The sequence below is a fragment of the Lepisosteus platostomus genome, chromosome 3 (assembly GCF_059453375.1).
Source record: "Lepisosteus platostomus isolate fLepPlt1 chromosome 3, fLepPlt1.hap1, whole genome shotgun sequence".
Taxonomy (NCBI): Eukaryota; Metazoa; Chordata; class Actinopteri; order Semionotiformes; family Lepisosteidae; genus Lepisosteus; species Lepisosteus platostomus.
In genome coordinates this window covers 17,905,835-17,932,420 of record NC_142613.1, presented here as the reverse complement: position 1 = coordinate 17,932,420, position 26,586 = coordinate 17,905,835, and the positions used below count along the sequence as shown (strand labels likewise).

Genomic DNA, 26,586 nt, shown 5'->3' with positions numbered 1-26,586 from the left:
GTGAAAGAAAACGCAAAATGGTTTGCAGCCCAATCTTGAGTTGTTCATGACTTGTGGTCCCTAAGACACATTTGGGTCACAAGTCACTGACCTCTGTGTAATGGGGATTGTGGACCTAGAGGTTTCGATGAAAGATGAATTTAAGACGAATATTTCATATTTCCAGTGTGGTTTAGACAAGTGAAATCACAAAATAGTCATATTAGCTATGATAGAAATTGAAATGCTTTTTCTGTAAAAGACAACATTTTTTTGCAGTTACTTCATTACTGCCATAAATAATGCACATATCAAAACCAGATGTTCCCTTAACTCTCAGAAAGAGGGATAAGTGATTCAGAGCTGAATTAACTGTTGTGCTAGCAGTTCTGTCATAGGCTAATTATTCACATATTTGAGCATTTATCTTTAATACAAAGGAAATCACTAGACAGGGGCCGGGACTTCTTAAGCCTTAGAATAGCTGACATTAGGAAGAGGTTTGATTGGAACTTTTTGATTAGAACAATAATGAAAGGTGCTGACAAAGTTGATCCAAATGATGACTTCACTCTCAGCAATGTGCGAAAATAAGAAGCACTTATTTCCACATTATTATGGGTTTCTGGAACAAATTGGCAAGAGATGTTGTTGAAGATGAGCCTTTTAAAAAAAGTCTAGTCGAGGTTTGCTGTATTGATTACTTAGTGCCGATTGTTGAGGATCAAGATGGGATGAGTGTCCTTCTGTTCGTAAACGTTTTGACCTGGAGAACCATCTGAATTCTGACATTCATCTTGAAATTAATTTTAATTGGTTAGTGCTGGCCATTGCTCAAACGTTCTAAGTCAGGCGGCTGTAGCATGTTTGTTACATAATTATTGTGAGAAACAGAATATTGAGGTTTGGTTTTTAAATTGAGATATCCATTGAGAGACAAATTAATTATATCAAAATGCTATGCTTTAGAGAAATTTAAAAAAGCAAATGGACAATACAGACCCCTGTTTTGTGCTTTTTCTCTTGTATTTTTGATTTTCAAAAGGTTTATTTGAATATTTTGGATTTTATTCGAATATTTGATTTTTTTTCAGAATTTTTGGTGTGCCTTTTTGTAGTAGTAGCACATTGGTTTTAAGCATAATGTATGAAACAAAATTCTCTGTTTTTTCTTCTTGTAGAGCCATATGACTAATAACACTGTTGCTCCATTAGGAGTTGTAGTTCTTTATAACTGCAGCAGTGATCTGCCATACCAAACTCCCAACTGGTGACAGATGCTGCTTTTTCCACTTGGTAGCAAACTCTCTCGAGAGGCCTTGCGATTTCCCCCAGGGGTTTGTGTCAGCACAGCCTTTTAATTCCTCAAAACAGCCGCGTCAGCAGACTGTTTCCTGAAGAGAAGTTAGAATGGGGAGGGAACCCTATCTGGTTTGAATCATTCTCACATTCCCACAAGGGCTTCCATCCTTACACAGGCATTTTTAAAATGTGAAAAATGCTGACTCGAGCCTTTTGTGTCACTCACAGTTGTTGTACATCAATCGTGTGCAGTGAAGGGGTTTGACCGGGTTATGGAGGCTTTGGTTTATTGAAGAATTCTGGCACAGATTATATTCCCTAGAGCTGTCACGATCCATTGCCAGTGGGGTGCTTTGATGAGTTGTTTATGATTGTGAGAGCTAGAATATTCAATTCTTTAGAGGTACTCAAATGATAAAAACATGTTTCTGCTGGACTTAAAATGTAGGAAAGTGTTTCGGAATGAACGCAATGTTTTTCTGTTATTGTGCTCTGGTCTGCGATAGTATAATTATCCAAAAGCATTAAATGTAAGAGGTGTTTAATCCATTTCACACTGTAGTCCTGTATTTTGTTCTACTAAAGTAAAAAAAAAACTGTCATTGATAAGTACAACAAGAGTGTTAAAAATATAAGGGCTAAATTTGGTCAGTATTTGCTCCACTTCTTAGTGGATAACCAGATGTCAGCATTATTTAACTGGCTAATATTATCTAAACTCGAGAGAAACGCAGCACCTTGTGTTGGTCTATATGAATCTGCAGCTGCTAAAATGTATTGTTTCCCTGCGTTTTTGTGCATTTAGTCATTGCCATTAATGTTGAATTAAATGCCAAACAAATTTTGAATTAAGTGCTGTAAAGGATTAAACGGATTGTGTGGTTGATCTTTTTGGTGTTTGTATTCTTCTGCGGGCGGATTATGTGTTCTACCGAAAGCATTTATACATGTCAAGATGAAAATTAAGAGGAATGGGTTATGATGCAGGTGATCTTGAAATGGCTTTCCAATAAATATTTTGTTTTCTTCCATCTTAAACTGATTTGGCTTGACTACAGTAATTTATGAGTACAATAAGTATGTACAAAAGTTTTTGGTCTGTAATAATGGAGCATTTGCATCTGCTTTGTTTCTTAATGTTTCTTAAAATGGTATCATTTGAAATAGTTTTATGTGGTCAGTGTATCATTGTAAGGTATTTTTTTTGTACAGTGTTGATTAAATTAATTTTCAACTAGACGTTGGAAGCCTTTCTTGAGTAAATAAATTAATAAAAATGCATAAATCCATTGACCCCCCACCCCCCACCCACCCTCCACATACACACTGTCCACTTTCTGCTCCTGTGAGACTATGCCATAAAGATGATCCCTAATCACTCTGTGGCTCATAGCCTGTGAACCCGCAGAGCTTTTTGTTTTATTTGCTGAAGGGAGGCAAAGTGCTTGCTATGGTTTTTGAATCAATATTTACAGTTCTAGATTCTGACCCTCCTTAATCTCTTATTTTCAGGTACTACCATTAATTCCCTCATCAGAGCTGTACAAGGCAATGAAAACAGCAGTATTGCAACACGCTCATAGAACTTGATAATGTATACTGGGAGAAATAATTCTAATTAATTATTTGAATGATTATTCAGATAAGCATTCTTTTAATGAATAATTTCTCATTTAGGTGAAAACCTAGCAATGGGGAGCAATCAAGATTAACAATTGGTGATTCTACAATTCTAAGTGTACCAAAAGCTTTTGTGCACTCCTATACCCAAAGAAACAGGTTATGTTTACAGATTAACGTGTATGTTATATGCTTTTCTTAAGTAGGAAATCTGTTTCAATATTAAGCCATTGATGTGGCACTACTTAATGCCCAGGGAAGGATACAGTTTAAATCAAAACAAAAAAGAGAAAGGTTGGATTAAAGTTATTTGTCTTTGAAAGCATTTCCTTTCTCACAGAGCCCTAAATATAAACCATTTTGTTCTGATTCCTGTAAAGTCATGGCGACACAAAGTCGGTATGATATCATCTCATTGAAAATAAAGATCCTTAGAAGGGGAATAATTTCTTTGCTGCTACAGTCTCAAGGATTTTCATTTTATTCACTGTGTCTGCATGCTATTATGGTAAAAGCAATGTAGGCATGTTTATTATTATATCATAAAGTTTTTATAGTAATTTGTCATATGATTGCTTATTTTTATCTATCTATAAAGGTACCTATTTAATACAGACAGTGTATTATGAGTGTTTCCAAATTCTGGTCCTCAGGATGCACAATCCAGCAGATTTTCCATGTCTCTGAAGTATCAGCAGGTTTAGGTTGTGTCCCTTAAACATTAATTTGTCCATTGAAACATCGATTTCAAACTTCCAAATGAAGAATTTAAGAAGCCATAAAAAACCTTGTTGCAAGATTCCAAAGACCTCTTCTATAAGAATAAATACTTTAAAGGATTCTTGCATTTGTTTTTGTCACCATGTTTATATTTTAAAATAAAAATATTTGAGAAAAGTATCTGGAACCAATATAGTTGAGTTCCTTCCCAACTTTGGCGAAAAGGCTTGACTTTTTCTGTCCTTATTTGGTACCGAGCTGTGACCAGCTATTACAAATGCCTTTCTTAAAATAGTGAAGCCCAACAGTGAAAGGAGTTATAAGTATTTTTATATTAATTTAAATTTAGCAACTGGTTAATAGAACATTATGCTTGTGTGGAGGTTCACATGAGTAAAATTAGATTTGTTTTAAATGGAAGGTAAAGCCTAGGCCATTGTACATGCACAGTTAATTTGTCAACATCTGAGTCAGATGGCTTTTTATTCTGTGTATGATCAAGACCAAGGGTCTCATACTCAGTTCTTGGAGGACCTACTGTCTTCTGGTTTTTATTCTACATGTTCTAATTATATAATTAACTGCACCATTTTAAAAGCATTCACCCAGGTTTCTAGTTGTTTTATATAGGCAACTATTGACATGAATGTTTTGAATAATTAACTGGAAAAGACTGCATGTAGAAAATTGTATAATACTGTTTGTACAACTAAACAATCATTAGGTTGTTTTATTGACTATTTAGGTTGCAGTAAAACCCACAAGACAATAGAGAAAAGCTAGCCAGTCCTTATTCTGCTTTAGAGGGTTAGCATATCTACTGGTTTTAATTTAAATTAATCTCTTAACCTGTTTAATCAGGTAGTTATAAACTGAACTGGCTAAATCAAATTTAAGTTTATTCTAGTTCTTCAGGTGCTGTTTCTTTAAACAAATCTAGAAAACCTGTTCTAACCCATACAGCAGTGGGGTTTGATACCCTTGATCACAGATTCATTAAGTTAGACTAAGAATAATTGTCTTAAGAAACATAATTCTTAACTTTTGAAAATGCTGGTTAAGTAGATCAACACCAATAGAAAGAATAATGATGGATTAAATAACGATACATGCAAATTAAAGCACATTTATAACTTTTTACTGTCAAACATGTCTTTGGGCAAAATATCCATAGAATGAACATAAAAATCCTAAAAATAACAAATGTTTGCACCTCTTCAGACACTTACAATGTGTATAGAATTTTCTCAGTGTGTGATGATGGCAGTGTGAAACAGGACTGATTCGCAGAAGCTCTGATTCACACTTCTTGAATCTGCCGTTTGTCTGTGACAAAAGTTTCAAGTCTGTCCCAAGATTGTTTTGCTTTTGTCTGTCATTCTTTTCTGAGTTTTTTTGGCAGGGAAGATTACAATATGCCTTTACTAATATGTGACCCTTGTCTCATCCAACAAATAAACGATGGTGCACGTCCTTAAAATCCTTGCAAAAGAAAACAAACTAAATGAAAATCAGATAAACATACACATCTGTTGAGTCTGAAAAGCATTTACATTTAAAGTTGCCTTTACATTTTTATGTAAGGGAACCATTTGGATGAATTGTTTAGTCATTTGACAAACTCACAGCATTTTCAGTTCAGTTTCTTTTAGCAGAGAAATGGGAATTAATTGCAAGGATGGTTTAGTTTTGTAAAAAAATAAATTTTCAATACATTTAAATGTTTGCATAAATAATCTAGGCTACATATATTTGTTATTTAATGTAGGAGGCTCCTTCATTACTTTATCAGATTTACTTAGGTTATGATTCTAAGACGGTAGCCTATGTACAAATTCATGTGCAGGATGCGCAGGATCCAATTTTGGTAAAGAGTGGAAGATAAACTTTAACTTTTGCTTCAGTTATACTAAAGTATAAGTCCATGAGATGCATGTTGCCTGGAAAATTCACTTAAGAGAGAAACTGATCGTGTAGTGTGTTTGTTCTACATGGTGGGTTATCTTCACTTTGACCCCAGAAATAAAACATCCAAAGCTTTTATTCCTCACAGCCCTCTTAATAAAACAACAAAATGTAAATGTTGTGTGCCCGTTACAATTCTTATATGAAGCTACCAACTTCAGTTTTTCATTTTTTGTTATGGTTGTAAGCCATGTTCTCTGATTGATCCTGTATTTGTTTTGCAATTGTAAGAACATCGCTCCTAAACACAGTGATGTAAGTTTTGATGTTCTTTATTTGTTCAAGGTGTGTACTCTTGCTTAAGGAATATATATCTTTTTTTCTTTTAGCTAAGCCTTTCACTTCTAAAGTGAAGCAGATGCGTCTGCACAAAGAGGACTTTGAGATTCTGAAAGTGATTGGTCGGGGAGCCTTTGGTGAGGTAAGCATCTGTCCTGGTTTTAAAATTTCCAGTTTATCCTTGAAAAAATATTATATTCATGTGGTGCCATGGAAACAACTAAGACTGTATCACAGTTTAATCTATTTAAGATGTGAGCTGCTCTCTGTTACAAATGTTGCTGACTAGGTAGAAAAGTAATATATTCAGCATTACCCTATTTTCTCATTTGTTTAGGCAAATTAATTGCACATAAGGTAGCAAGATGAAATCTAGATTTTGATGTCAACTTTACATTGGAACCATCAGCATGTAATATATGCAGTTGGATCTGTCTGCTGTGTAGTAAAATCTTCAAGTTGTGAGTGTTTTTGCAGTCATTTAAAAATCTGGTAGCATGACAGAACGTCCAAAAAAGCCCCGGGCGAAGCACATCATTTTCCATAGAAGAAGCCACGGTTGTTTTTCTTTGACTGTTGTATAAGAGGTGACAGCTCAATATCAGTAAGCAGTTAAATTATTTCTGTTTGACTTTGTGGTATAAGATGCACATTTATATTGTGTTTACTGCCAACAAAGGACACCAATAAAAAAGATGTGTGATTACAACCATTTTTGTGAGAAAGAATGCTCAAAAAGCAATTGTTCACATTCAACATGATAAATTTCAAAGCATGTCAAATTATTTCACAGATTTATGAGCTCAGTGGGTTGGAAACTCTGTGTAGTTAGATTTTCAAAGATATGCAACTAAATATTTTGTTGAGTATGTTTTTGTTTAAATGTGAACAAAGGTATAGAACTTTCTAGAAATAAAATGTCTTATATTGTACTTATTCTTCATATTATTCTTCATGATCACAAATACAAATTGCTAAACTGTAAAGCAAAAATAACATAGCAATAAGTTTTGATTTTGTTGTCCAATTATTTTTGGAGGTCACCCATATGTGCTTGGAAAACTAATGATTCCCAGAGCACAAATTCTGCAGAAGGCTGAAATTGATTACAAATCCTTAACCTTTTTGAAAGAAAATGCAAAATACTCAGATGCAGGATGCGTTACAAAATGTATATCTTGATTTTCAGAAAGCCTTTAACAGGGTACAGGATCTCATGCATTACTAGCCATTTCTGTAAGCTTATATTGTAAAAATTAATGGTTTTCTTTGTAGATGAATTTAAAACTGGCTTCTGCAGAGGTAAGAGCTAAAGAAAGAGAAGCTCTTACAATAATCTGAGCATCTGTGTTATCTACTATAGAGTTTTTTTTTTTTGCACATCACATAAGCTTCTTCCATCCAACAGCATCTGCTTGCTCATTCTTAAATCCTACAATTAAACAACAACATATTTTTTCAGGGGTTTCTTCCTTTGAATGGGCCCAATGATTGCAAACACAGTAGAAAATGGGAGGAAAGTCAATCACATCTTTGGGAGCCCTCTAAATCTTTTAGAAACTTTCAGCTATTTAGATTTTTTTAAATCCTTTATTTTCACACCTTATTTTATGGGAACTGTTCGAATTACATTTTATGTCACTTTAAGATGCATCTGTGTACTTTTCAGGTTTAGAAGGAACCCTTCTTGCTTCTAGTTTACAGTTGCAAGAAAATATTTGTGAAACCTTTGGAATTACCTGGATTTCAGCATTCAGCTTTATTAATAATAATAATTGCTTACACTTATATCGCGCTTTTCTGGACACTCCACTCAAAGCGCTTTACAGGTAATGGGGACTCCCCTCCACCACCACCAATGTGCAGCATCCACCTGGATGATGCGACGGCAGCCATAGTGCGCCAGAACGCTCACCACACATCAGCTATCAGTGGGGAGGAGAGCAGGAGGCCACGTATTAGGAGGCCATGATTGGTAAGGGCCAATTGGAAATTTGGCCAGGACACTGGGGTTACACCCCTACTCTTTTCGAGAAGCGCCCTGGGATTTTTAATGACCACATTGAGTCAGGACCTCGGTTTTACGTCTCATCTGAAGGACAGCACCTGTTAACAGTATAGTGTCCCCGTCACTATACTGTGGCATTAGGACCCACATGGACCCCTGCTGGCCCCACTAACACCTCTTCCAGCAGCAACCTTAGTTTTTCCAAGGAGGTCTCCCATCCAGGTACTGACCAGGCTCACACCTGCTTAGCTTCAGTGGGTTGCCAGTTGTGAGTTGCAGGGTGATATGGCTGCTGGCCATATTAACCTAGACTGTGAATGTTTAAGCATTGTGTTCAGTACTGACAATAAGAACTACAATTGTTTGTATGTTATTAGTTTAAGAAGATTTTGTTGGTCTATTATTGTGACTTAGTTGAAGATCAGACCACATTTTTATGAGTAATTAATGCAGAACTCCAGGTAATTCCAAAGGGTTTACAATCTTTTTCTTGCAACTGTATGTCTCCCAGACTTAGCTCATGCTATGCCTTTTAAGCTTAGTGCCATAGTACACCCGTTCATCCTCTCACCCAGTTGCTGATTTAAATTAACCCTAGCCACTCTTTCTAGCTGAAGAACCAAATTCTCTTTGATGTTGGATGGAGACTGAGATACGTACCCTAAAACTGTACTTTGCTTTATTACTTTGTAGAAATTGGAGTTTGGTTTGATCACATTTTGCTGGGAAAAAAACTGCAGCCTTTTCTGGTGTTCAAACAACGAAAGTAATTAAAGAGAAAGTGCAAGACATTTACGTTAGCTGAAGAAGTTGGATATGTGGTAATGATAAAGACTTATGCATTTTAAGACTCTGCACTCTAAGCTTCTAGGGAATACAGGAAGGAGATAAAATGCTTTGCTTACACACATAGTTAAGACTGTAAAATAGAGAAGTCATGTAGGGGTTACTCTATATTGAAACTGTACAGTACCCTTATTTGACCACATGTGAAATACTGCTTACGAGTCTAATCTCCACATTGCGAAAAAGACATTAAAAGAGCTGACTTAGAGAGAGAGCAACTAGAAAGATTCCAGGGATTAAGTATAATTTATGACTCAGGCATATTAATGCACTCTTCAGCTCTCTATAAATGGCATCTGAGAGGAGATTTGATGAAGGTTTTTGGAGGTATAAAAGTAATAAAGTTGTTTCTTTTAGCAAGAAGAATGTAATATCAAGCTTGTCTTGAAGTGCATTGCATGATGTGCAGTTTGTACCACAGCCTGCAATTGTACAGAACCCCATATTGATGAAATTGCTGTTCGACAGTCATTGTTTTCTTGATGCGCGGTACATTTATAACATTTCCATCACGTGCCGTGGAATCCTCAGATGCACCTAGCGGAGTGTGCTGGAGAGGAGAGAGCCTGACGGGATTGCCATAATAAACCACATTCCAGGGCTTTTGCTAACTTGGCAGCTGTTTCTTAGTCTGAGCAACTCTCCTTTGGTTAGTCTTCCTTCCTTTGTCTGGGGCGCTTTCTCCTGTTTCCTATTCTTTACAAAGCCATGCTTACATTTCCCTTCACTTAAGCACACTATTTCATATTTACATACAGTATGTGCTGTTGGTATTTGAAATATTTTACTTGCTGTTACCATAGTATGAAAACTCACCTCACTCACACAGTATTGAAGTGGAGCATTTTAAGTGAGGAATTGTTTTGACTTTCAGTTACATTTTGGAGACATTTATAATAATGCTAAATTAAAAAGAGACTTTATTCATTGTGCAAAATCTGTTGTTTAATCCCAAGACAAAACCATGAATGGCAGAACAATTTCAGTTGCTTTCATTCAGTGACTTGAAAGATCGTGTCAGCTTTATCAGTTTAACAGGAAATCAGAAAACTGGTGAGACAATGTTTTAAACAGCATCTTTTAATTAATTTGTTTAGGATGTGATATTTTTGATGAGTGCATTGAGTGTTTTCAAATAATTCAGTATGAAACATCTCTTATACTAATGTAGTAAAGCAGTCATCTGTCTTGTTTAGAATGTTTATTTTAGCTAATTCTGTTATTTTCTGTGGTGTGAGTCAGATATTACAATTTTATATTGTCTTTGCATTGGTGGACACCATAAAAGGCACTGCCACACTTGTAAGGCTAGCTTAATGTGAATGGTAATGTTTTTTTTATTTGACTGTGACTAATATGATGGTTAATGGCCAACGATTATAATTTGCAAATTATAACTCTTTATAATAAGAGGTTTGTCCTGGTAGTAAGAATTATATGTTTTATCACAAAATATTTAAAGTATTTTTTAGTGTAAAAATATTTTCCACAAATTTTGTATTACGATCTCTGGTTTTGGCTTTGTTTGGTGCAGTGCTGTAGGTTTTAGGGAGGTAGTTTTGGAACTATTAAGGAAGGATATTACATGGTAAAAGGAGAATCTACTACTGTTTGGGTTTTTTAAATTTGAAATGATGAAGTGTTACCAGTTTATGACAAAATCCAAGGAATGATTTTCAAACAGGATCCTGTTCCCCCCAAAAAGGCTTATAGGGAAAAGAGGATAGTGGACTGAAACAAATAATTTAAATTGAGACAAATATTAGGTTGGGTAAAATGGATAACAATAAACTGATGTTATCATTAATAAAGAAGTACTACCCAATATTTGAATTTTATGTAAACCAAAGCATTGAAAATGTATTTCCATTCCTAGAATTTGAAGAGGAAACACTGCATTGTATTGAATTGATAAATGAGCATGTGTTTGTGCTTTCTGACATTGTTTAAACAGGCATGATGCTGATTTCTGCAGATTTGTTCCTTCAAGAGATTTATTGTTCTTGTCTTCTGTTTTCTGAAGAATTAAGAAGTAAACTGCAAGTGCAATCAAGTGTAATGAAAGCAGAGAATATAGACATGATGATGTTATTGTGTGCATAGACATCAAGGCTTTTGAAAGGGACAACACAAAGTCAATTGGGTTCAAGGTTAATTTAGTGCTGGGATGTAGCAGATGGGAGGTGTTCCAGGTTTGGATTAATAGAGGGGTCTGGGATGTCAAACAGAATGTCAGCTATGGAGAGAGAGGTCGTTTTGGAAATTTTTAAAATAGTTTTCATTTATTCTTTCAAACTTCAATTGGAATTGACCATTATTAAACACATTGGTTTATCACTAAAATCCTCATACCAAATAATAAAAATGCAGGTTCACGCTGTATCTCCAACTGCAGCGCTAAGGGCAGAAGATGAAGATTGCACTGTAAGCCACAGGTTTGGTGTAGCACAGTGAAATCTAGTCGACTTTGATCCTTTGTACCTCCATTCACGGTGGACTTATTACTTGTTGCCTCATGGGGAATGTCAGGTACACTCGTCAAATGACTTTAACCCGGATTTGAACCAACATATAGAATCCAAACGTACATTTTGTCTACCACCCAGTCAAGCCTGTATCCAGAGAGCCCTGGCATTTCAGAACTTCTAGGAGCCTACTGATTTGCATAAATCCTCCCGAAGGAGGCTAAGTGTACCATTTGCAAACAATATCAAATAGATTGGGCACAGATGCCAGATTGCTAGCATTTTCAAAATAGAATACAGAATAGAGTTGAATATAGTTGAAGCCGTCACTTGTTTATTATAAAGTATACACTTTATAATTAAATAATATACACCATTTATGATTGTTTTATCTTGAGGTTGTTAACCACAACCACAACTGGAGGTATTGATCCAGATCCAAAGGCTAAATTGCAAACAAGTTAGCGTTGAACCTTCGCTAACTGGGCTCTATTGCCATTAGAAAACATTTCTTCAGTACATGCTTTTACCATGTAACTTAACAGTCATTATACAGTGGTTGGTGTATCTTTCTCTTAAGCGCTGCACTCACACTAGCTATTATAACTATTAAGTTACTTGTCCCATTTTTTCCCCAGTAGTTTGTTCCGTTGACTGTTGCAGATTTTTAGGACATCACAAATCTCACAGGAGCTCCTCCAGATAATCAAGCTTTTAAAACTCAAATATCTGTATAGATATGCCTATCAAGTACACATTATTTTAAAAAATTGTCACCCAAGCCAGCAATGTAAGCATCATTTAATTCCACTTTGCATTCTTATCCAAATTCTGAAAAGCAAAATTTAAACTAGATTGTTTCTGTTGTACCCAGGGACTCGGCTACGTAGAACATTACGTTACGTGTGTCAGGGCTGTTGTTTTTGCCTAGTGCAAAGGAAAGTGAGATGCTCCATGCTTAAAGTTTTTTAGTTTGATCTTGAATGATTTAGTGTGGAATTTTTAACTGGATGAGAAGTAATGTTCAAAGCCTATCCATTTTTTATTTGCATGAATTTCCTTTGTGTTGTTTATACATGACTTATTTGATCAGAATTTGATTCCATGATTTCCATGTGTGAATCTAATCTAATTAAAATAAAGCTTTGTAGTGTATTTTAAGTGAATTTTGTGATTATCATTCCCCTCTAAACAGCACAAACAAGTCCTTTTAGCTATACAGTATTTTAACAAGATGAAGAATTAAAAGGTAGATAGCAAAAGACAGATGCATGGCTTGAACTATAGAAAATGTTGGATTCAGTTTCCTTTATGCAAGGCAAGGTGAAGGATTCAGAGCTCTTTGTTGCATACACTGTATATTCATCTAGTTTATTGGTAAATCTGTCCTAAAAGAAAGAAAAAATATCCTGTTATATAAATTCACAAGCCAGATGAAAAATGAGGCAAAAAAGCAGAGAGTGAAAGAGTTTTAGCCTGATTACCCTTTGAAGTACTTTGAGCCTTTGAAGTTTGAAATCTTTGCCAAATTTGACAGCGGTCAAACAGCAGATGACTAATTTAGAATCCTGCAGCCATCTTGGAATTCTGAAAGTCTTGCAACAAAATAAGATATTTTAATTTTACAGCAGTTAGCTCTGTGTAAGTCATGAAGGCCTGTGGGTTCTAGTATGAATGATAATGAAATAGAAAGTCTGCATATTTCAATCATTTGAACTCATTTGAACATGTATTTGTATATACAGATTTACTAAAAACAAGATCAGGAAATCAAATTTGCCTCTGTTGATGTTTACTAATATAAGTCAACAGACCTGAAAAGAATCAAACCGCCATGCATTGGGAATCTTATCGGCTTTCCTGCAGATGCAGAACTTCCTCAGTACTGTAGGGTTCAATTCATTTATTTAGTTCAGCCATTCATTGGCAAGAAGTCAACCAGTAATTTACCCTGTACACTGATTTACAGAAGTGGGAAAGATAGTCAGTTTATTGGAGAAGCTCGTGGAAGCCTGTTTTTTATTATTGAGTTCTAATATGAATTGTTTTTTTGTCATCTGTCAGTGTAGTTTAGAATTTGCAAAATGGCAAATTCTGATTTAACCAGCCACCCCCTTTTTTTATTAGCATGAAAATCCTGAGATGTCTGATTTCCTTTTTGTGTTTTTTTTTTTGTGTTCTGGCAATCAGTTTTTAATGGAATATAAGAGTGCCCTAAATATAAGAGAGATCATCTGGATCATGGCAAACTCTGCGATCATGTGGAGTAACACTATCTGGATGCTAGCACTGCATTGTAGCCAACATGAAACCATCCTGTTTCTTGCTGAACATAGGATGTGTCTATTCTCTATCAGACACTTATTTAAAAAATATATATGAATATATGTTTGTTTATAGATTTTCCTAAGATCTTGGATCTTAAAGCACTTACAGTGGATAGTGTTAATATTCTATCAATAATCTATCTGCAATGAGTCATAGACTACCAGTGTGTAGGGAACAGAAAGCAACTTAATTGCATTTTAACTGTTTACAGAAGCTCTAGGCCTAAACAGCTGTAAATGCAGTTTTGCTCTGAGCAGTGTCCTGAGGATCAGGTCAAACATTGCCCCACAGAGTATTCGGACTTCCTTATTAGAATTTTACTACTTCTTATATTGTGAAGAAAAGTGTAAAATGGCTTCTCAGTCAATAGAAAGGTATAAATCTTGTTAGCAGTTTAACAATTCAATGTTTTTCCCTCCTGACTGACACTGCTTTAAGGCTTGAGGATCTGTTTTCCTGCTGTCTTTATCAGTATATTACTTGATTTGGGTGAGCAGTTCTTAATCCAAAGATAGGGAAAAAAAACAAGTGAATCAGAGGATAATTTAGAAATCAATGATAATAATTGTACAAGTGTTTCTTAGACTTTATCTAAAGAGAATAGTACAATAGCAAAATATTAAAATCTAAGCTGACATTAATTTGCCTGATTCTGCAATATTCACATAAAATAATTTTGAATCAGGAATGAAGCCAATTATAAAATGCTGGCTGGGGAATGCTGTATTTTAACCTAATTTTTTTTATCTTGGCAGTGCTACAGTATTGATATTCCTTATATAGCTTTTGAAATGAACTGAAGCTATAAGATCCAACTTCATTACCATTAACCTAAACCTTAGTTCACATCAATATTCCGTAACGCTGGGTTTTCTGGTCTTCCAGCACTCCCTTCCTGTGCTGAACCATGTCCAGATCAGGATAAACAACACGGCAGTGGGGTGGGGTTTTACACACTTACCCTTTTAACACCCTCCCCCCCAAGCTGTTAAATGGATGCAAAGCCACTCTTGATCTCTTTGAGGAATACAAGTTTCATTACAAAGTGGATGAGGATACCAAAAATGAATAGGTAGTGTAAAACAATGTTTCTGTGCAGAATACCAAGGCTCCACCTGCCATGCAAAGATGATAATACCACCATGGGACACCCTAGCCCTTCAAGCTTTTCCCTTGGCCCTTAGCATAAGCCTGTCACATTAGAAAGCTCTGGGAGCTGACAGTACTTCCTTGGTCTTTGTGGCTTCTGATCACTTTGCAATGTAGCTGCAGACAACTATCTTTTGTGCTCTGAGCCTTCCATGTTAATCAGTCTGTGACAATGAAATATTGGATGTATATGTGCATCTAACTAGAACCTTCAGGATATCTTATCAGCTTTTGGTGTCCTTTGGGATTCAAATGTTCAGCGTTGGACTTTCCAAGCACAAGCTGGCTAGGTGGATAGTCGAAGCTTATCGGCAACATCTTTGCCTTTCTTGTTGGCTCCCAGGGCACTCTTTGAAACCGCTTTACTTGCCACTCTCTGCCTGGCAGTGTCAAGGTCTTCTCCTTCCACATTTGTTTAGTTGCGCAGGCTGAACGTGATGGACATAGGGCATCCCTCCATTGGTTTGGAGGTCTTGCATGCTGCCTGTAAATCCCTTTGGGACCCTTCATTACTGAGGCCTCTTGCCCTCCTGTTCTTGACAGCTCCGGCACTGCTGTTGTCCATGCAGTGAAAGACTTTATTCTGAAAGGGGAACTTGGGTTATTATCTTAACACTGGTTTCCTGAAAGGAATTCAATTGATACCGTCCCATGCTTCTCAACACTTGGCCTCGCAAGGGCGCTGTTTGTCAAAAGATAGTAATCAGCTGCTACGTCTCCACAGCTTTGTAGGAAAAGGAGTTCAGTGCCATGCGATGTGACAGGGTCGGACTCGATTTGGTAGATGTACTCAGCAGGGAGATAAGTGATGTGGCACTTCCTTATGAGGTAATGACTACGTTCCATTTCTGGGAACTAAGTTACTGATGATAAACTGAGGTTTTCAGGTTAAAATTAACCTTTCAATTACTGTACCATCTTTTTAGACCAAACACAGTCATTAGCTGGAAATTTAGACATTTCCCCCTTTTCTTACCTACTTTCAGTGCTGCGGCATCCATCAGAGAGAGTGGTATGTTTGATGTAACAGTGAATCTCAGTTTCTCTCATGTGTGTGAGAAACAAACTTATGTGAAAATGAAAGTACATTTTTGTTCCACAAATGCATTGATAAATCTTTGCAGTGATGTTTTAGTTTTGTAAAAATAACTGTACTTTCAACCAAAATTCATGATGTTCTAATGTATGATAAAAACATGAGACAATGTTCTCTTATTATACATGAAGTTGTAATACAGATATCATTTGATGTGATAAGAGGAAGTTAGGTATTTAAACTGAGTTTTATTCTCTGTCTTGGAGTGAAAATTACTTGTGCTATACTTATGTGAACTCAGTTTTTATTCCTTGTTGCAATTTAATAATTTAACAATATTCATCATACAGGGGAGCATATGGAAACTGAGTTCCTGTTATTTACATGACTGCAGATTTGTGACTGATTTGTGATTTATGCTTTTGACTAATTTAATCTTGGAGTATCATTTTGTAGATAATACATCTTAGATAATACTGTATGTATTTTTCTGTTGTCACTATTCAGTCCTGTGTTAATATTGCACTTTATTAATATTGCATTTTAGTGTAGGCTCAAACAACATCTCATGTGGTTCAGTTTCTTATTTCTTTCAGGACGGTGTTCTGTAGATTTGGGACATGGTAACAAAAGTATTATAAGTGTCTAGTGTTTTCTTATTATTTCACATGCATTTTAATTATTGTCTTATTTTTTCTGCTTCATACATCATTGCATTTAAAAAATATTGAATTGGTAAATATAAACCTATGAGACATTTATTTCAGTTAAAGGTATTGTGGTAAAAAAAATTGTATTTACAGTAATTATATTGGGAGTTTCTTGGCACTGTACAGTACATGCTGTTAATCTGCAACTTGGGTCTTCAAGTAACATGTAACCAACCGGAACAGCAGATTCAAAGCATATAATAAAGACCGCTGTACCAAGCACAGATATCTAAACATTTTATCCAGTTTAACTGCAGTACAAATTTTAGAAAATTAAAATTTGTGTTTTAATTGCAATATAAAATAAAACTTCAGATAAAATTGATGCATCTTATTAAGCACAATTCCTACTTTATAAAGATCAGCCACAATTTTATTCCATATTAGAATTTGTGGTACATAAAATGCAGAACATATTTTTTATTTGACTTCTTTAATTACTTTACTTTTGTATTTAATAAAAGACAACACTTTTAAAAGTAATCTTATTTGTATAAAGGGATATAGGATTATATTACAGATTTACAAAAATCAAGTAATCAGGATTTTATAACAAGGTTATGTTAAAATAACCTTCCAAACATTGCTCATAAATCAGAATTATTAAACCTACAATTGTGGGATTTGTCTGAAATCAAATTTTTAGTTTTGATTTACCAATCCAGGACTAGACCCACTCCAAAGCTCTAAATGATCTAAAGCATATTTGTAAAAAAAATTAATATCTGTTTTGGATTACATGCTAGAAATATATTTGCATTCTATGTAATATTACATGTACCATTGTCAATTTTGCGTAAAGGCGTTATATACTATGATAAGTAGTGAAGTCTAACAAATTTGCCAATAAGGTAAAAACTACAATGTTATAGAAAGGTGCAGAGTTTTAATATGAACATGAAGCATGATCATTAAATGGCAAAGGCTGAAAAGGCTACCAGGGCTGTGGATGTCCAGTCTGATAAGATAAATTATGTACTTAATGGCTTAACTGGATTAAGTAAAAAACTTCTCCCAAATCTTTAGGTGTTAGTGTTTTAAATAGACCTTTAAAATCTTTATACACTTAGCACAGGTTGGTCACACTTGTTATAGACACGAGCGCTACATTTCAATAATCAAGCCTGAAAAATAGCATGACTCTTTCTAGTTGCATGTATAGCATTTTCAATTTAGATTGAAGTATACAGACTGTAAATTGACTTCAGCTGTAATCTGCTTTATTATATCATCATCACACCAATATTAACCTGGTGATAAATCCATGGGTTTAAAACAGAAAACTGCAGTGAAGACAGGAAATAAAGTCATCACATTTGAAGTAATCAATGAAGTCATCTATAAAGACATACAGTATGAGCCAGCTCCAGAGGCGACCAAGACTACCCTGTACAGGCTATGCCTTGTAAATGACATAGTGTTCTTTGAAGCATCATCCCTTTTTTTTCTTCACAGTTCAATTTTTCCAACACTTTGCTAAATATACATATTGGTCCATAACATTTTGTTTAAAAGCTATCCGAACTCATTTTTGTACTTCCAAGGAAATTTGAGAGCTCAGGTCTTACCTTGCTTGCCCTGGAAAGTCTGTCAGGGAAGAGAGATTGGTAGGACATGGGTCATAGCCACTGATCCTGTTGTTTTAACTGGATTTCAAGTGTAGCATTCAAGAGCTAGAATTTAACAGAACAACCGAGAGATTGTTCTTTGCTTTTGCTAGCATTCAGACCTATAGCAGTTTCACAGAAGTTCCAAGGGCATTATATGCTTTTTTCTGTACAGGTGGTTTTTATTTTTTTAAATTTAAAATTCCACCATCTGTAAATAAGTTATTTCATTTTGTCTTAACATCTGATTCCTGCTGTAAACTGCATGCCTGGTCACTTGATAATTGAAAGGGACAGGAGTCTGAGTGTTTATAAAGCTTTTGCCTTGCATGTGGGCCATCTTAAATTCCTAAAATTGGCATTTCTTGCTGAATATGCACAGTAAAATGTTCCATTTACTTCTTGTACTGTAGTTTTAAAGGTATCAAATAAAAAAAAACAAATATATAAACAAAAGGAAATCATATTTTGACTGTTTTGAACAGCATTTCATAGTTTACAAAGGCAAAATTACAAAGTTTCTCATGGAGGTCAGAACCATACATTTACAATTTGGATATTTAAGGCAATAAATGCAGTGCTAATGCCATGCCAAGACCGCACTCAGGCAGCCTTTTCTTGATTATACAGCTGGAGAAGTTTATTAACTTAATCATATCTAAGATGGATTACGTTAATAGCCTTTAGAGTGGTCTCCCTACCTGTTTTTGAAACAAACTTCAAGTTGTCCAAAAGACAGCTGCTCAACTTCTAACGTCTTCATAACTCCGTGACCACATCACCACAATTCTGACACATCCCGTTACCTAGCGCATTCAGTTCAAACGTTTACCAGCTACACCTCACCCCCTGACAATTTGAGAAATAAAATGTATTTTAGAGATTTAAAAGGGCTTTTAATTAGTGTTTTGACTTTTTTCTCCTTTTCATGTTTTTGTGTCTTTACATCTTTGTGTGCAGTTTTGTTTGGCTTTTGTTACCCTTTGAAGTGCCCCAAACACTGTTGGTATACATGGGCAGTGGAATAAATCCTTGTAATTCTTCCCCCATGGTTTGTTTCTCGAGTTCCTTCCATACAGTATGTAGCTAATAATCTTTGGAATTAATTTTGTTTTTAAAAAATTGGATTTTGCATTAAAATAAGGTTAACTGAAGTAAAGAAGAAATGGAGCTGAAGAGAAAGCCAGACAAGAATTAACTGTCAGCTTTCCACCTTAAAAGAAAATGTAAGAAAAGTTAACATTTTGGGAACTACATTGACATACATGACAACTATACTAAACGTGGGCATAATTTATAGCTCAGGAGTTAGAGAAAAACTCCTAAGATTATTTCCCACTGGTCGAACTATGAACAAACTCGGAACCAGTCAGATGTGTATTTTAGGCCTTTGCATTGATGCAGTATAACCAGCTGGAAAAAAAAATGAAAAAGTGCTTAGTCTATTTATTAATGTTGGAAACAATTGTAAACAGTCTCTGTCACAAAGGTCCAAGTATTGTGCAGCCATTTGATGACTGCATGGAAGAACATTCTGGAGAAGCCCAGACTAGATGGAGGATCTCATCTACTTATGCATTGGTGTTAAGGATTCACAGAGCATCGGCTATATTTAATCCTACATAAGATTACTTTGACCAATTTAGTGTCTTTCATTAACAGGCCTTAAAAGTGTGATCCATTACCAATACCGTGGGAAGGCTTCCCCTCCAATTTATGCTCAGTTGATGTTGATATTTATTAGTTATCCACCTAGTGAAAAAAAACAACAAATATTGTTACAGCTATTGGAAGGAGCTATTGAGTTACAGTTTCTAAGAATGTACAGACAATGGTCAACATCTAACTAGTACCAATTTTTGCAGTTCTTGGGAACTTTAAAGTAAGAAAGGATCTGAGGAGTTTGCTGAGATGTAAGTGGTCTGAGACACATTGGTCAAAGAAATCATCTGGTTTAGCTGGTTAATTAAGTTCTTGGTAAATCATTAAAAATCCAATAGACCAGGAAAACAGGATAAAAAGACAGGTAGAGAAGGTGGCAGAGAAGGAGAGGAAGTCCCAAAGAGAGAAGAGAGACAGTGCCAGTCAGGAGGTCCTTGATCTGATCAGCCTTTAAGACCAGATTCAAGTTAAGTATTTGAACTCTGTTAAGAGAGCTTGCCATTTTGATATTTTAGGAAGTCAGATTTTCTTTATAAATATACCATAGGTTAAAAACAGTCTACCCTGTTCAGTGAATACTTTTTTTTAGAGTTGGGAAATTCATGGTTCCTGTTTACAGTGCAGCTTCCAGATTTATAGAGATTTAACTCTAGGTCACATTCTGTTTGGTTTAAAAAGCATGTTTGTCTATTCTCTTTTTGACCTGTTAGGTGTAACTGTATATAGGGCTTGAATACTTGGTAGCAGTCTGGGTTTTTCATGTTGTATGTTGAATATTTATTAATAAAATAATTATTCAAACCAGTTTGCCTCTAATTTATTGCTCCTTCACCAAATCTGTGCCAGAGAACAAAGATTGCAAGTGCCTCTGATTAAACTAAGTACTTGGGTATATTGTTGGCATAATCTTTCCAATGGCGGGGGGGGTTATAAGTATTTTAATTATTGATGATATATTATCGGTATATTTATATAATTTCAATAATTCTCTTATTTTTTAAAAACTCCAAACTCCAAGTAAATACTTGCACAAGGTCAGTTTCCATTTTTTTACCCCCATCACCTTCAGGGATTTAAAGTATTTATCATTATGCAATACATCTCTACCAAACAAGCACTATGCTTTGAGAGGGTTATAATCACAGTAAGAGGAGTTATTTTTTCCTTGTTTTTCAAACAGTTTTATGGTTCATATAGAATACTTTAATGCACACATGAAATTGCATTTACAGTATATACTGTATAAACATATTCTGCCTTCTTCAGAATCAGTTCAGTAAACCACAGTTTTCATATTGAAGCCTACACATTTTGTGTTCTTAGTATTGTGTATGCTTGTACAATATTGATACATTATGTTTTCATTATTGGTAGTGAATTGCAATCTCAATGAAAAATCTTGATTGTATTACAAAGGTTTTTGAGCCCAAAAAGCAGATTAAGAGGGGAACTGATTTATTTAGATATACAAAGGCATTGGCAGAGTTTTCAGAATACACAGTGAAACACAAACAAGAGGACACATGTAGAAATTATGAGGAAGTACATTCAAAACTGAGAACAGGCTGCAATTTTCCATACATGAAGTTGTGGATGTCTGAAACCAGCTACGCAACCATTTTGTTGAAAATTATACCCTGCATTCTTTCAGGCAATGTCTGGATGAGATCCTTGGATCAATTTGCTATCTGCTACCAAACGAGCTAGAATGTGCCAAATACCTCCTCTTGTTTAAGAACCATCTTATGTTTGCAAGTCAGGTTCTAAAGAAGATTTTTTCCTTGATCTGTGTTCTGAACCTTTCCAGATGGATTGTTTTCTCCTTAGTTCAGAGCTGGCAAGCTCTGAAAGGCTGAAAGAACTTCCTGAGACGAAATGTCAGAAGCTGAGGTTTCTGTAAATGGAGGAATATGGAAGATGAGGCCCAAGGGTTGTACTGCACAGTAAAAATATTGTTTTAAACTTTTATTAGTGTTCTGCTTTCTATAGTCCTGTGCCAGCAAAACATAGTACAACCTCTTAACACTGCTGAAAGTAATCACAATTTGGAAAGTAATGAGTACTGAAGTCTAAAGTTTAATGTTTCAGACAGTAAGATAAGCACTGTTTGCCTAAACTGCAGCTCACTGTGTGATGACAGCTTGAGAAAAGCTGAGCTTATTTTGATTTGTCTGTTGTTTTAATTTTGTATTGCCTTGTTTTTGAAAATGTTGAGTATTTAGTATCTGTTTTTACATTTTCAATAAATATTCTGGCACAATTACGATCAGCCTTTTCTTTTAAGTAAATATTCTTCTTGCGATCTTTTCGCATTCAGAAGCTTTTTGACAATTTATAAATATGAAAAAAATCACTTTTTTTCCCCTCTGAAACACTGCATACTGACTTGTAGTTTACAGACAAATATTACTACAGATAAATACTACATGGTCAAATTGCTGGAATCCATAGACATTTTGTAACGGCTCTATCAGAGATGTGTTTATCGTATGTAAATCAGTCAATATATCTCCCACTTTCTTCTAGAAATGTTTGAATGAGAAACCAATTTTGCAGAGAGAAAGAGGACCATTTCTTCATTATCATGGTCCCGGCTGCAAATATTAGGTTAGAATCCTAATGCCCCAAAAGCTCTCTGTTCAGTAAAAAAGACTTTCTGTACCATTACCTATGCTGTTAATTACATTTTAGGTTCCTCATTTGGTCTTGCAGCACACGTACTGTAAACTTGCTCCTCCTTTGTTTTTAATGTATTTGTCTCAGAAGATGGTATCATACTTCTCCATTGAGCTACCTGTTGTCCGAATTGACTACTTTGAAGTTTGTCTATGCAATAGACCAATACTTTAAAAGTTCAAAAAATGAAATTCTGAAAGTTAACCTTTTCTTCATATGCATCATGGATTTGTTATATTACTATTAAAGGGACATCAGTCAAACTTTACAAGTATGTTGCTTATATGTACTTGCATGTTATTAGAAAAGTATTCATATGGTACGTCCATATTAAAGGAATTCGGCCTTTGTATTGTACAGAGTCAGTAGAACATTAAACCATTAATGACTATATCTTTATTGATTTTTCTGTTCTGAAATATCAGGCTTTCAAATCTACAGCAGTTGTATAAAACTAAAAGGTTTGCATAACTATAGAGACACACTGCTAAAAACAAATATTTCATTTTATAGCATATTTTTATTCGTGTCTAGATCGTTGTGGCTTATTAATGTTTTTCCAACCTGCTCAATCAGGGAGACCCCAGCTCAATGTGTATATCTATTAGAAGTTACATCAAGATTAGGATGGGGAGTCAAGAGCAGTAGGTGCAGTTTATTTTGGATGTGACTATTCATTAGCTTGAATACAGGAGATGGAAATGTAGTATTGTTATTTTACAAGTGGCTAATTAATATTAATGTTAAGGAAGAACTGGATTTCTGGAATGGCCTAGATCTTTGTAGTTTTCAGAATGAAGGGTATTCATCACAAGATCCCATTGGTCATCATTGTTAAACCTGTGCTAAATCACTTCCAATTTCAAAATAAATGCATTGGATTAAGATTCAGGACCAGGCCATGTCCTTTCTAAAGCCTTAAGAACTTTCTACAAACTGCTTCAGAAATATATCTACCATACAATGTAGCCATTTTGATATGCGGTATCTATTTGGCACATCCAAACCAATTTAATCAAAGAGATGTTTTATTTATGTACTCTTTCTTCCTGAAACAATTTAACTCTTCCATTGCAGATCACTCAGTGTTCTTAAAGGTATCTTCTGAACATAATTTTGCATTTCTGCCGGACAACTCTCAATGGGTTCCAGGGCAGTTAATTATTTTTGAAAATAATTTGGCAGAGCAAATGTTTTTATGAAGGGTGTTCCTATATATTAACATAAAAATGAATTCAAAGTAATCCCATGCAGTCAAAAACATCTACAATTTTGAAAGGGGTTTTTGTTAATTGTTGACATGTTTTGCAGTATAACCTCACCTGCTTGTATTCATAATGCTCCCTTGTTCTAAAGCCTCTTTAGCATAAGACCGGCACTATTTAGCTTGGTATTTTGTATTCTTCTTCCAAAATGTTATGCCTTTTAAATCTTGTTGTCAAAAAGGAATAGAGTGATTATAGATCCCGCAGAAATGTTTTATGCCAGTAGACAAGGAAATGCTGTTTCAGTAAAAAATTGTCTTTGAGATGCATGCTTCCTTCAAGCCCTTAAAGGTGCCCAGACAAGCCTGCCACCCTAAGTGTCAGATTAATAGTAACTTTTTCTGGCACCAAAAAACCAACAACAGAAGCAAGGTATATAGCCTTACATCAACAAATAATTAAGGCAGGTGTCAGAGAGAGAACTTTAAAAAAGGAGGGATCTATCTGAGCTAATTCCTGTCATAACCATCATAATCCTTCTAAGTAATTAACAGTTGGTATTTGACATGTATGAAGCCATAGGCTAATGCAGTTCCATTGGCTGATTCAGTGTCTATTGTTTTATCATGCAAATAGTCAATAATCGTTTATTAATATTCTTGATATAATGGAATTGACATTCTTTGATCTGAATACTGCAATTAAAACTAAAAAGTGAATTACTACTTTAAATAAAACAAGTTTCTATGTATGGAGATATACAGGATTGATCATCTGTCAGGAATTTCACAAGAAATCACTATTAAACAGCATCTGTAGTCTGTTCAGGTGGGTAGCTGCGTCAGCATGCGTAGGCTGCAAAGGAACAAGTAGTAGGTTTATTCCATGCTGAAAAAAAGAAGAAAGAGAACACAACGTTTCGGCTGTGGAGCCTTCTTCAGGTGAGGAACACCTGAAGAAGGCTCCACGGTCGAAACGTTGTGTTCTCTTTCTTCTTTTTTTCAGCATGGAATAAACCTACTACTTGTTCATCTGTAGTCTGTACTTGATTTTTGAATTCTGCTTTTAATGATTGACTCTTTGCTTTAGGTTGCTGTGGTCAAGGTGAAGAATGCTGACAAGGTGTTTGCCATGAAGATTCTCAACAAGTGGGAGATGCTGAAGAGAGCTGAGGTGCTGTATGATTTTCACATCTGACTTTGATTTTCTTTTCTTTTTCCTTCCAGCTTCATTTGTTGTTTAATCTGAAGAGGTATTCAGATTAATTTTTGTTACAAAGAAAATTCAAATTTTGAAACTGAATGAATTACACCTATTTTCTAACTGCTTCATCTAATTCAGGGTGGCACAGTGGCACACTGGTTAGCATTGCTGCCTTGCAGCGCTGGGGCCTTGAGTTCAATTCCGGAAGTAGGGTGCTTTCAGAGTTGAGTTTATATGTTCTCCATACAGTAAATGCTTGGGCAACCACCAGGTAGTCTGGTTTCCTCCCACAGTCAAAAGGCATACTAGTTGGTTTGTTGGGTTCTGGGAAAATTGACCCAGTTGACACACGCATGGTGTGTGTGTCTGAGTGTGGCCTGTGATGGACTTGTGTCCTGTTAAGGGTGTATCTTGCCTTGTGTAGATTGCTTGTGGGATTAAGCTCCTGCTGCCCCATTGCCCTGATTTGGATAAAGTGGATTAATACATATTTCTATAAACAGTGTTGCTGGGTATCACTGTAAAGCAGAACTGCCTCTTGACCCATGTTGAATTGTTAGTGTAAGTATTGCTTTTGTTGGCTTTGGAGCAGGAGAGTAATTTAATTTTTTCCAGATTATCAAAATATTTCGTAAACAAAATGTGCACAGATTTAGATTCTTAGTAGGCTAGCCTATTAGCCATTTAAACAAGAACATTAAAGTTAATTAGATTTGTACACAAAGGACATGCCTACTTCTGCTTTTAATCTGTAATTGTACATTTGAAATTGAAGTTAATAAAGTGATACTGTGCTTACTACTAGTGCTTACTAATAGTACTAGTACTATTGTGATAATAAGGTTAGAGTACTCTATAACTGAAAGGGAGAGACTTTGTTTTCACTGTATAATTGTGACAATACACTTGTTTCATTAGGCAAACACTTTTTTGAGAATGTACCCTTTAAAAATGAGTCAAATCAAAAAGAGAAGGAATAAAAACAACTTTTTGGAATTGACTTATAATGCAACTGGATAATTCATAGCACTGGTTCCTTAGATGTGGGTATGTCTACCACCAATGGCACACATGAACTAATTACTTTTAATCAAATAATGTGTTTAGACCATGCTTCTGTGTGGTTACATTATAAATACATAAGTCTTCCCATTACATATTTTTATGGTTACCTTCCCCCAAGATATTTTTAACACAATAAAATAGTTGTTTTATAATACCCTCTTGTGTGACTGGAACAAATTAGTCAGTATAGTAATTATAAATGTGGGGCCATTTTAATTTACGGTAATGTAACTCCACCATAGAATAGATTTCTCCAAAACAGTTTTAGGGATTCCATGTTTGCAGTGTGTGTTTTTATCAGAAAAGAGAAAGATTTGCAGAGGAGAATGTAACATTGAAAACCAATACAAAAGGGGATATCTGGGGAATATGATGTTAATTATACTGATCCAATGTCAACTATCAGGAGTAGTGCTGCCAAAACGCACATTTGTACAATCACGTCACTGCATGAAACCTTCAGTTGTTCGGCGTTACCTTCTTTAAAGATAAAATCTTTTTCAACGATAAACCTGTTAATTTCTTCGAAGACAGCTGAGCTCTCTAAAAGAAATCAATAACCAGTTTAAGTAATTCAAATGCAAAAGAGTTAGAAGCATCCTGTAAAGATTGGGCATTGCTCAGACTGGAAGTGTGCATACAATAAGTGAGACTCGTGTCCTGGCTGCTGCAAAAGGCATCATATAGTCCATTCTTGGAGACAAAGCTGTCAAACATTTGGGTGTTATTCCTTTATTAAGTATTAAGGTAAATTAAATACG

General features: G+C 35.2%; 1 protein-coding gene across 7 annotated transcripts in view; it reads left to right on the top strand.

Moving 5' to 3' along the window:
• LOC148674558 (serine/threonine-protein kinase MRCK alpha-like) overlaps positions 1–26,586 on the top strand; it is a 199,312-nt gene that overhangs the window by 52,898 nt on the left and 119,828 nt on the right. For all 7 annotated transcript variants that reach the window (XR_015935340.1, XM_088624780.1, XM_088624779.1 and 4 more), the window contains exons 2-3: positions 5,916–6,007; positions 24,647–24,730. Coding sequence is in view for 6 of the 7 variants with exons in the window: in XM_088624780.1 (XP_088480906.1) it covers positions 5,916–6,007; positions 24,647–24,730 (176 nt within the window). In the remaining variant the exon portion in view is untranslated. The remainder of the gene's footprint in view (positions 1–5,915; positions 6,008–24,646; positions 24,731–26,586) is intronic.